General features: G+C 43.0%; 1 protein-coding gene across 1 annotated transcript in view; it reads left to right on the top strand.

Annotated features, from left to right (window-relative positions):
• Window positions 1-10044, top strand: part of LOC124775580 (G-protein coupled receptor GRL101-like) — a 373429-nt gene extending 363385 nt beyond the window's left edge. The window contains exon 28 of the mRNA XM_047250411.1: window positions 9801-10044. Within this exon, the coding sequence (XP_047106367.1) occupies window positions 9801-10044 (244 nt within the window). The remainder of the gene's footprint in view (window positions 1-9800) is intronic.
• Window positions 10045-13060: the final 3016 nt, after the last annotated feature.

Raw genomic sequence — 13060 nt, 5'->3', positions numbered from 1 at the left:
ATAACTCTGTAAACTCACCACAAGAAATAAATGTTACTGCAGATACCAGTGTGTAACTGATGTCTCCGAAAGAAACTGGATCAGTCACCCAAACTTAGTGCCTGGCCTCCTGCACACAGTTCGACTGTCATGTTGATATAAATATTCATCGTCTACGAAGTGTTCCTGTACTACAAGCAGTGCATACTGTTATAATGTGTTCATATTCTTCCACATTTAGCGTTTACTTAAGCGCATTTAGTTGGCCACAGCCTAATCAAGGAAAGTCCCCCGATATTTTCCCCGTTGCACTACACATAACAGCAGGTGACGTTCTCTAGGAATTCGCAAAACACAATCCTTTCTGACCGAACAGTTCAAGCGTATACTGTCGGTTCAACGGCACGTTGGACATTATGAACCGGCAGTACACTCGTGGACTGTTCGATCAACAAATACGCCAGGAGAAACTAAAGAATCACACAATCCGTTCCACTGTATTGCAACAGGGTATAGCGTGATTCATCACTCAAATCACTCTTTTCCAGTCATCCAGGTGTCCAGTGGCGTGAGTCTTTACACACTATTGCGAGCTTCACTTAACACTGGCTACAAACATTTAAGATTTATGAGAGGTGCTCGTCGATGGCACCCCATGCTTTTTAAGTCTTTACGTACAATCACTGTGTTAGCTGAAATGCTAGTAACACTTTGGCAGTCCTGAGTGATTTCTTCAGCTGGTTTCAAGCGATTTCTATCACTCTTCAGTGTGCCGCAATCCCTGTTCGTCATTAGATGAGGTATAAGTCGTCTCAGTTTGGCTGTACTTGTTCGTTCGCATTTCCACTTCACAGTCACATTACTGTCAGCCGACCTGTGTAACTTTGGACGAGTTTAAATGTTTCTGATCCATCTTTTACTCAGGAGACACCAAACCGCTAGTCACTGAACTCTCCTGGCCGATCCATTCTGTTGTTATTGCTTCTATATTGGCAATATAATACACTCGGTCCCCTTTCCTGCTGGTGGGTCTGCTTCCCGTGGCGTCTAGTGGTCAGTTCCGAGTCACATAGCAGTGTCCAGCTGCTTTCCATCAAATAATGTACGTATCTAATGGTATGTGATGTGATTCTCGTGAACTCATCGCCCCACGACAGCTCACGGTTGAGAGCATTGTGATGTAAGAAACACGTATAATCTATAATTAATGGGTCAGTGGTCTTGTGTGAGGTGAAGGGAATGTAGCCGGCCGCGGTGGTCTCACGGTTCTAGGCGCTCAGTCCGGAGCCGCGTGACTGCTACGGTCGCAGGTTCGAATCCTGCCTCGGGCATGGATGTGTGTGATGTCCTTAGGTTAGTTAGGTTTAAGTAGTTCTAAGTTCTAGGGGACTGATGACCACAGATGTTAAGTCCCATAGTGCTCAGAGCCATTTGAACCATTTTTTAAAAGGAATGTAAGAGTCAGCATCGCACCACTTTTTTCTGGCGAAATTTAGGCCGTTTATGTTTTTTTATAATATTAGGGAAAATATAAAATATCATTTCAGTAATTATCAGCTTCGGTCCTCCTAATAAAACACTTGTCATGTGCTAAGTCGATTCAAGCAAACTATGAAAGTTACTACATGATAGTTTACTAATTAAGTTATACATTTCAGATTCCTGTTGGGTGCATAACATGCACTAATATTCTGTTCAGGAAACAATTCAAACTTTCGGCGAGAATATGTTTGTCATATTCCTGATGTACAATAGAAACGAAAGGTTTTCGTTAGGCAACGTCTTGAAAGTATTTGAGGATCAGTTCACTGAGGCGACAATAAACTGTCGGAGCCCCCATTTTCTCGGCGCAGTGCAGTAACTCGACGTGACAAGGACTCAAAAACTCGTTGGAGGTCTCCTGCTGACATTTTGAGCCACGCTCCCTCTATAGACGTTCATAATTCCGAAACTGTTGGCGGTACAGGATGTTGTGTACGAACTGACTTCTCCATTACGTCTCATAAATGTTCTGTGGAATTCACGTCGGGAGATCTGGGTGGCCAAACCATTTGTTCGAACTGTCCGGAATGTTCTTCAAATCGGACACAAACAACTGTGGTCCAGTGATTTGGTGCACTGTCATCCATAAAAAATTCGTCGTTGTTGGGGACATAAAGTCAATAATTGGCTAAAAATGCTCTGCAAGTAGCCGAATGTAACCGTTACCAGTCAGATGTCGGTTCAGTTAGACAAGAGGACAAGAGGACCCAGTCCATTCCATGTAAGCACACCCCACACTAATAAGGAGCCACAACAAGCTTGCACAGTGGTTTGTTTACAACTTGGGTCCATGGCTTCGTGGACTCTGAACGACACTCTGACCCTACCATCAGCTGTCATCAACAGAAATCGTGACTCACCTGACCTGTCTACGGTTTTTCCATCGTGTAGGGTTCTAACGCCATTGTTACGAGCTCAGGAGAGGCACTGCAGTCGATGTCGGCTGTTAGCAAAGGCACTCGCTTCGGTCGTCTGCTGCCATAGCCTTTTAACGCCAAATTTCCCCGCAATGTGCTAACGGATACGTTCGCCACAGGAGTGGCTATGGTGAGAGGTAGTACCTTAGATATGGCATTCTCAACATACTCTTGACACTGTGGATCTCGGAATATTGGATTCTCTATTTCCGAAGCTTCTACCTCCAACTACCATTTCGCGTTCAAAGTCTGTTAATTCCAATCTTGCGGCGATAATCACGTCGGCAGCCCTTTCTCATGGATCACAGAAGTGCAAAGGACAGCTTCGCCAAAACACTGCCCTTTTATATCCTGTTTACTTGGTACTACCGCCATCCACCTACGTGCATACCGCTATTCCATGACCTTTGTCACTTTAGTGTAAGTTAGTTCGTAGCACATAGTATATTTGTTCTTACATAAACACTGATGAGCCGAGACATTATGACCACTGCCTACCACGAGAATGAATGCTACCTAGTTATGTTTGGGTGCGACCAGTACTTATTGTTGCGTTGATACCTACACATTGTCGGCACTGTTTGCGATGGTGCCAAGAGCATGGGGACTGGACCAGCGAGCAGTGGTGGTCATTCTCTCTTCGCAGGTGAGATCATATTCCGATAGACATTCCGATGGACATTTACTTACATGGTGAGAGAGGGGAACACGTAATGCACCTAAGAACATGGCCTGATTTGATGGTTTTAGTGGTCCAGGTCTTCTGATGTGAGGAGGCGTCGTGTTGCACGGATGTACTGATCTCGAAATGTTTGAACACAGTTCATTCACCAGTCAACGTTATTGACTGTACGGATTTCCAATGTGCAGCTTTTTAGGAGTGCATTCGACCCTGAGGTCCTTTTCATGGAGGACAATGTGCGACCACAATCGAACAGCGCAGGTGAAGGAGATCTTCGAACGGGAGAATATTCCGCGAATAGACTGACCTGCCTGTTTCTCCGACTGAAACCCCATTGCGAACTTGGGGAATGCGTTGGAGAGATGTATCACAGCGCAACCACATTCGCCAACGACCGCTGGTGAATGAATGGAAAACCCTACCACAAGAACCCCTTATCAACTTTGTGGTCAACATGGAAATACGTCGCAGAGCATGTATTGCAGCCAGTAGTGATCATACATCCTGCTAAGACCCATGTCTCGTCTTTAGTAATGTTGTAGAGTAACCTATCCTTCCTACTGACTGAATAAAAGAGGAAAGAGATATTTAAGTACGGTAAGAATATGTAATGCATACAGGAAGCTTTGTGTCGAGGTGGACGCGTAGCAAATGCGACGGCACGAGCCTGTCACTGCTTAAACAAACATCAAATGTGAATTATTATCACGTTGTATTTCATCAGCTTCATCACCCTTCGTGTGCCAACGCTCTTTTCCTTTGCTTTTTGATGTCTCAGGTCTTGGTGACTATTTCACATCGCCATTGTCGGGGAGCATCTTAGCCATGAAAATACTACTATGATTTTCTCATACAAAGCGGTAATGAGTACTGAATCGAACTTCGTAGAAAAAATGCAGGGATTCGGTTTTATACGCACGTGTTAATCAAACGACACGACGTGATAAACAAAAGGTCCTTCTGCTCTCAAACCATGAGTGGACAATCCTGATATATCTTCCAGAAACGTAACAGTCGTACAACAAGAATAATATATTCTCGCCAAAGAAATTGTACCTAGGATTACAGACATATTTAGCAGGAAAGTAACAGTTGTTATTCCATAAATAAGAGCGTAAATCCGGGAGAGGCGGTGCGTCCCGTATACTGCGCACTCCACTTAGTTTGGGCAAACACAGACACGGTATGCAAATATTGGTTCTGCAGTTGCTCAGTGGCCACCAGACCATAATGAATGTGTTTACGTTTGGACGCAGGAAGTTTTTTATAAACTCTGGGAGAAAAACTGAGGTAAGTCTGTAAATGTCCCTTCGAAACTTTTCTCAGCATCACGATTAGTTTTTAGTGTATGCTAAGCAGTTAAATTTTTCCAGATGTTTGAGTAGTTGTGTTAATAGTCTGTTCTGTTGGGCGTCTTTTGATTCTTGTATGACCGTCTTGGATATCAAGATCATGAATGTATAAGTTGTGGCGTTTATCCCCTACATATGGCGATACATGCCGCGATAAAATCCTGTACATATGCTCCGTATTTTATCGTACGGCATATTTGCCACACAAATCAAATGACAGCCTTAAATAAGTGAATGTTTTGTTTGTGTTTAGCTTCAAATGTTTTATCATGCATTTTAAGGATGTTCACTCAGTCTCATGACTGTTAATGAATTCAGTATTCCCAATAACTTAAAATCTATTCACCGCATACTGACAAAATAAGTACATTAAATATGTAAATTAAATTATATTTTTAACTTAAGCGGTAAGTAAACCAGTTATCTAAAGCCGAGAACTAGTCAGATATATCAAAAAGATATCATTAAAAACCATTGTTAACGCTTGATCGTCTTTTCTTCACCCCACAATATATATGTACTACTGACCATTAAAATTGCTACACCACGAAGATGACAGGCTACACACACGAAATTTAACCGATAGAAAGAAGATGCTGTGAGATTGAAATGATTAGCTTTTCAGAGCATTGACACGAGATTGGCGCCGGTGGCGACACCTACAAAGTGCTGACATGAGGAAAGTTTCCAACAGATTTCTCATACACAAACAGCAGTTGACCGGCGTTGCCTGGTGAAACGCGGTTGTGATGCCTCGTGTAAGGAGGAGAAATGCGTACCATCAAGTTTCCGACTTTGATAAAGGTCGGATTGTAGCCTATCGCGATTACGGTTATCGTATCGCGACATTGCTGCTCGCGTTGGTCGAGATCCAATGACTGTTAGAAGAATATGGAATCAGTGGGTTCAGGAGGGTAATACGGAACGCCGTGCTGGATCCCAACGGCCTCGTATCACTAGCAGTCGAGGTCACCTCGGAGGCCATGGCTGTTGTTACCCTTGACGCTGCATCTGCGATGGTGTACTCAACGACGAACCTGGGTGCACGAATCGAAGAACGTGATTTTTTCGGATGAATCCAGGTTCTGTTTACAGCATCATGATGGTCGCATCCGAGTTTGGCAACATCGCGGTGAACGCACATTGGAAACGTGTATTCGTCATTGTCGTACTGGCTTATCATCCGGCATGATGGTGTGGGGTGCCATTGGTTAAACATTTGGGTCACCTCTTGTTCGCATTGACGGCACTTTGAACAGTGGACGTTAGATTTCAGATTTGTCACGACCCGTGGCTCTGCCCTTCATTCGATCCCTGCGAAACCCTACATTTCAGCGGGATAATCCACGACTGCATGTTGCAGGTCCTGTACAGGCCTTTCTGAAGACAGAAAATGTTCGACTGCTGCCCTGGCCAGCACATTCTTCAGATCTCTCATCAACTGAAAACGTCTGGTCAATGGTGGCCGAGCAACTGGCTTGTCACATTAAGCCAGTCACTACACTTGAAGAACTGTGGCATCGTGTTGAAGCTGCATGGGCAGCTGTACCTGTATACGCCATCCAAGCTCTGTTTGACTCAATGCCCAGGCGTATCAAGGCCGTTATTACGGCCAGAGGTGGTTGTTCCGGATACTGATTTCTCAGGATCTATGCACCCAAATTGCGTGAAAATGTAATCACGTCAGTTCTAGTATAATATTTTTGTCAATGAATACCCGTTCATCATCTGCATTTCTTCTTGGTGTACCAATTTTAATGTCCAGTAGTGTATTTGAAAGATGTTCCTATCGTCAAATATTATGTTTCAATGTAAAATCAAAGAAATGAAACAAATTGTGTAGTATAGACAGCTGATGCGTTTAGCTATACAAAAAAATTACTGATACGTACCCTGGGACTTTACATATGCGCTTTTGAAATTGTGTTCCATCTCTCCCAGATTTAATCGTTTAACGCAAGCACATAGAGCCTGACACACATATCTTCTATCACTTTGCAAAAGAGAACTCAAGTGCCTACAGCACAAGGAACTTCCCAACTTGTGTTTAAGAAAAAATATTGAAACAGATTTAAAAATTACCCTTGAAATTGCTCGAAAATTACCCTTGACATTGCTCCTGAACACAGTCTGTGGGTACCAACCAATATTAGTTCTGTTACATACGCTATAATATTCATAATCCTCAACATGGTTTTCATGCAGAGTATTTATTACATCATAAAATAAAAAGCAAAAACGAAACACTCTTTTGCAAGATACGTTTCAGTGTCCAACACCATCATAATTCGCGGTAACTTTAATGTAATTATTGTCTTTAAATGAAAGTGTCACTTCTGTTCGTCTCATTGCGAATTTCTTTCAGCTGTCTTCTGTAATATACTATAACACATCGTTCTATGTGTAGTCCAAGCTTCTTAGAGCTATGTTCCTTCGTAGTAAAGCATCATGCAAAAGTTAGTTCCCGTTTTTGTGTTTTGCACACCATAGTAATAAATCAACGTTGGAATCGTTGTGTAGTGTGACTGTATTACTCTTCTAGTTACACTACTGGCCATTAAAATTGCTACACCAAGAAGAATTGCAGATGATAAACGGGTATTCATTGGACAAATATATTATACTAGAACTGACATGTGATTACATTTTTACGCAATTTAGGGGCATAGATCCTGAGAAATCAGTATCCAGAACAACCACCTCTGGCCGTAATAGTGGCCTTGATACGCCTGGTCATTGAGTCAAACAGAGCTTGGATGGCGTATACTGGTACAGCTGCCCATGCAGCTTCAACACGATGCCATAGATCCTCAAGTGTAGTGACTGGCGTATTGTGACGAGCCAGTTGCTCGGCCACCATTGACCAGACGCTTTCAGTTGGTGAGAGATGTGAAGAATGTGCTGGCCAGGGCAGCAGTCGAACATTTTCTGTCTCCAGAAAGGCCTGTACAGGACATGCAACAAGCGGTCGTGCATTATTCTGCTGAAATGTAGGGTTCGCAGGGATCGAATGAAGGGCAAAGCCACGGGTCGTAACACATCTGAAATGTAACGTCCACTGTTCAAAGTGTCGTCAATGCGAACCAGAGGTGACTGAGACGTGTAACGAATGGAATCCCATCCCATCACGCCGGGTGATACGCCAGTATGGCGATGACGAATAGACGCTTCCAATGTGCGTTCACCGAGATGTCGCCAGACACGGATGCGACCATCATGATCCTGTAAACAGAACCTGGAATCATCCGAAAAAATGACGTTCTTCGATTCGTGTACCCAGGTTCGTCGTTGAGTACACCATCACAAGCGCTCCTGTCTGTGATGCAGCCGCAAGGGTAACCGCAGCCATGGTCTCCGAGCTGATAGTCCATGCTGCTCCAAACGTCGTCGAACTGTTCGTGCAGATGGTTGTCTTGCAAATGTCCCCATCTGTTGACTCAGGGATCGAGATGTGGCTGCACGATCCGTTACAGCCATGTGTATAAGATGCCTGTCATCTCGACTGCTAGTGATACGGGGCCGTTGGGATCCAGCACGGCGTTCCGTATTACCCTCCTAAACCCTTTTTTTTTTTTTTGGTCACCAGTCTACTGACTGGTTTGATGCGGCCCGCCACGAATTTCTTTCCTGTGGTAACCTCTTCATCTCAGAGTAGCACTTGCAACCTACGTCATCAATTATTTGCTTGACGTATTCCAATCTCTGTCTTCCTCTACAGTTTTTGCCCTCTACAGCTCCCTCTAGTACCATGGAAGTCATTCCCTCATGTCTTAGCAGATGTCCTATCATCCTGTCCCTTCTCCTTATCAGTATTTTCCACATATTCCTTTCCTCTCCGATTCTGCGTAGAACCTCCTCATTCCTTAACTTATCAGTCCACCTAATTTTCAACATTCGTCTATAGCACCACATCTCAAGCGCTTCGATTCTCTTCTGTTCCGGTTTTCCCGCAGTCCATGTTTCACTACCATACAATGCTTTACTCCAGACGTACATACTAAGAAATTTCTTCCTCAAATTAAGGCCGGTATTTGATATTAGTAGACTTCTCTTGGCCATAAATACCTTTTTTGCCATAGCGAGTCTGCTTTTGATGTCCTCCTTGCTCCGTCCGTCATTGGTTATTTTACTGCCTAGGTAGCAGAATTCCTTAACTTCATTGACTTCGTGACCATCAATCCTGATGTTAAGTTTCTCGCTGTTCTCATTTCTACTACTTGTCATTACCTTCGTCTTTCTCCGATTTACTCTCAAACCATACTGTGTACTCATTAGACTGTTCATTCCGTTCAGCAGATCATTTAATTCTTCTTCACTTTCACTCGGGATAGCAATGTCATCAGCGAATCGTATCATTGAGATCCTTTCACCTTGTATTTTAATTCCACTCCTGAACCTTTCTTTCATTTCCATCATTGCTTCCTCGATGTACAGATTGAAGAGTAGGGGCGAAAGGCTACAGCCTTGTCTTACACCCTTCTTAATACGAGCACTTCGTTCTTGATCGTCCACTCTTATTATTCCCTCTTGGTTGTTGTACATATTGTATATGACCGTCTCTCCCTATAGCTTACCCCTACTTTTTTCAGAATCTCGAACAGCTTGCACCATTTTATATTGTCGAACGCTTTTTCCAGGTCGACAAATCCTATGAAAGTGTCTTGATTTTTCTTTAGCCTTGCTTCCATTATTAGCCGTAACGTCAGAATTGCCTCTCTCGTGCCTTTACTTTTCCTAAAGCCAAACTGATCGTCACCAAGCGCATTCTCAATTTTCTTGTCCATTCTTCTGTATATTATTCTTGTAGGCAGCTTCGATGCATGAGCTGTTAAGCTGATTGTGCGATAGTTCTCGCACTTGTCAGCTCTTGCCGTCTTCGGAATTGTGAACCCACCGACTCCATATTCTGCTAACAGTCATTGGATCTCGACCAACGCGAGCAGAAATGTCGCTATACGATAAACCGCAATCGCGATATGCTACAATCTTTATCAAAGTCGGCAACGTGACGGTACGCATGTTTTCTCCTTACACGGGGCATCGCAACAACGTTTCACCAGGCAACGCCGGTCAACTGCTGTTTGTGTTTGAGAAATCGGTTGGAAACTATCCTCATGTCAGCACGTTGTAGGTGCCGCCACCGGCGCCAACCTTGTGTGAATGCTCTGAAAAGCTAATCATTTTCATATCACACCATCTTTTTCCTGTCGGATAAATCTCGCGTCTGTAGCACGTCATCTTCGTGGTGTAGCAATTACATTGGCCAGTCGTTTATATGCAGGTTGTTTTCCGAGAAGCCATTGATAAGATGCACAGTGTGGTTTGTAGCCAGCCGCAGGCGGCACACGATCACCGCTGGTGCTCTCGGTCATCCCAGGAGCGCGCTAGCGGCGACTGGCGTTCCGGACGATGGCGGGGGCGCCACCGTCAGCAGCTACACCTGCAGCAGGCGCTGGCGTCGGTCGACACAGCTGTCTCTGCTCGCGGCGAGGTCATCCCCCTGCGGCAGGTGGCTGGGCCCGCCCCCGCGGCTGACTCCCGCCGCCGCCGCCTCCGCGAGCTGTACGACTGAGGCACGCCTCTAGAGCATCATCCGCCCACTGTCTAACGAGATGCTGGAGGCGTTGTTCGGGGGAAGTTCCCGGGCAGCGATAGGCTCACGCAGCAATAAGGGCTGCAGACTCGTGTCGATTCCTTTCTTTACGTCCGAGGAGCTGAAGGTCATAATTTCGAAGACTACGGCGTTTTGTTCGGTTTCTATAAAAGTTCAAATAAAGCCTACGTGTAGTGTAGGGTTACAGAGCAAGTGGAGATAGCGAATATGTATTGATAAATGAATGAAACAGGTTTCAGTTCGGCGCTCAGATTTACAAAAGACCAAAATACAAGTATTAGAGACAATAAATAGCAAAAACCTAACGTTGATATCGGTAGAAGACTCAGGAATGCGAACGGACAAATAGTGATGGAGTGGTTATTTGAATTCTTAGCAAGTGTTTCTTCTGGATGTGCAGAGACTGAGTTCTCAATGAAAAATGTGCTGAGGCGTGTGTGCTAACCTAAAAAGACTACGGGGGTTATAACTGTCAGGAATTAGAATCATGAAGTCGAGCACCACTGCAGTCGATTGCTTGCAGTTCATCTAAACTAGGGTGACAAGTACATTTACTGCAGTTCTGGATGGTTGGTGGTATTACTGAAGGAACGGAAAACGTTCTAGATTCACCAACATATGAGAGGGCTCAGCGGAAAGTAGTCGACGGTAGAGCACAGTTGGACCCACAACGTAAGCTGGTTCTGACTCCTGCAATCAGACATAAACATCACTCACGTAACCAGCGACAGAGAAGAAAATGAAACTTTTTTCTACTCTCGACAAAATTCAGCTTCAGAGACGTTGCTTGCATTCTATGACCATATCAGTCGAGGGGAAATGGGGGCTACTGCAACAGCTGCCTAAGTGACAAGTGACTCCAAATCTAATTTAAAAACATTCTCGACCATTAACTGGCGGTATCAATAAAGGACGCAAATTGCAACACGTTGTATACCGAAGCAGAAGGTCTTACCGGCACTCTTATACGTCGTCGTCAGTTGTGATGGAATAACTTCGGTGCCACCATCGAAAAACTGTTTACACATACCACCGACTGCATAAAGTACAACACAGCTACAATATTTGCTAAAACTGAAATGTAGACAGTACCTAGATTGACACATTCTTGAAGAAATTTATTTTCTTGAGATGTGATGAAGATTAGAAAACGAATTGTTCATGGTGACGAAGCATGAATTTTACAGAAGAAAGAGACAAATTGTGGAAATGAAATGGAGTAAATATCTCCCGAGCGCACAAGATGTGCTCATTATCACTAATCAGTGTATCGGCATGATACTATCACCCGCACTATCAGTTACTTTAAAAGTTCAAACTGACATAACATATGCGTTAATGTTGCGTCATGCAGTGTCATGCGGGCTGGCTAATGTCTAATCCATTTAAGTGAATTTATTTAATACATATACCACAATATGCTGTCTTTTGGAGTAAATATAATCTGACGCTAACTGACTTTCAAAGACGCGTAAACCTCTGTTAGACAAGAACATTTTTAACATGTGTGGTAAAGCGAACACTCATACATGACAACAATCAGAGTGCGTGGTATAACCGGAGCAGACGCGCGAAATCTATCTGAATGGGAGTCTGGGTGCTCAATCGTTAGATATTAAGATCTTCCGAATTCCGTCTTGCACATACCAATTTTATTGTTATGAGATATGAACCATTCTCTCTTAATACACATTCCTTTTGATTTAGTTAATCTTAATGAAGTAAAGTACCTGTGATTTACATTTACGAAAAATCGATGTACGTGATATTTTCGTGGAATCTCTGACTTTTGTGATACTGAAACATTGAATGTTTCTTAAATAAAATGTGGTTTATACTAAGATTGAGTTTTGTAGTATGCTGCAGGTATCACATTTTTATTTCACCTTTTCGAAATAGCATGACTTAATAGACTGCACCACAACAGCCTCCCGGTAAAAGATATGGTAACTTGTTATCGGCAGATCTCAGTGCGACAGTTATACTGATTTGAACAGGCTCTACTAGCCATTTTCATTTAAGTACAAACAGAGCTTACTCATTAGCCTCTTTCTTATCATGGTACTCACTGCACTTTCCCTGTGGTTTTTCAGTGATTTTTAGTTGTATAAGACAGACTGATTGACAAAATCATTCAGAGGAGAAATCAGATACTATCATAAAATTGATATTGATACACAGAATACGCAAAGAAAACTCATAACTATAAACCATAACATTAATATGAGCGTCTGCGATTAATGTTACGGACTCTTCCAGCCTGATACGCCTCAGGCACAAATTTGTAAACATTGAATATAAAAATTCGCGTTGAAATAGGTCACATCTAACAACAACTCAGAAAACACAGTAATAGATATAGATACTCTTTGACAATGAAGCGGATTATGAGCAAAATTCTATGAGTAACATTTGTTATTGAAATGTGCAATTGCTGCCTGTCGTCGAGTTTCATCCAATTTAAAAGTCTGAAATTTCTGTAGCTAATACTAATCACCGTTCCGATATTCAAAGAAAATGTTGACTTTGATTGCGATTATAGTTAATGGTGCTTTAATGTTTACACTGATTACCAGGAACACAGAGAAACTATCTGTGTGACATTCGTTAACCATGCAGTGCACACTGACGGAAGTACACTTTTCTTCACATTTTCGAGTAATTTAGATAATTTTAGACCTCACAATCTTGGTAACTTTTTATTCTATTTGCATATTTAAAAGTTTCGTATTTAGAACCATCTTATAAAGCAGCAAAACAAGGCACGTAGTCATTACTCAACAACCAAGATAAACGAAAAAACTTCCACCCTGTCGCCGCCTTATAAAACTAGATAGTCGCTGATGACTGCTATAAATCCGTGACGGTTACGGATGCAAACAAAATAAAATGTCATTAACCCCGTGCTTTATTTCTCAATTTATTTATACTTCACTATAAAACATCCAATATTCCAGCTCTGTCTCTTAACTGG

Source organism: Schistocerca piceifrons, chromosome 2 (genome assembly GCF_021461385.2).
Source record: "Schistocerca piceifrons isolate TAMUIC-IGC-003096 chromosome 2, iqSchPice1.1, whole genome shotgun sequence".
Lineage (NCBI taxonomy): Eukaryota > Metazoa > Arthropoda > Insecta > Orthoptera > Acrididae > Schistocerca > Schistocerca piceifrons.
This window is presented reverse-complemented; position numbering and strand designations above follow the sequence as displayed.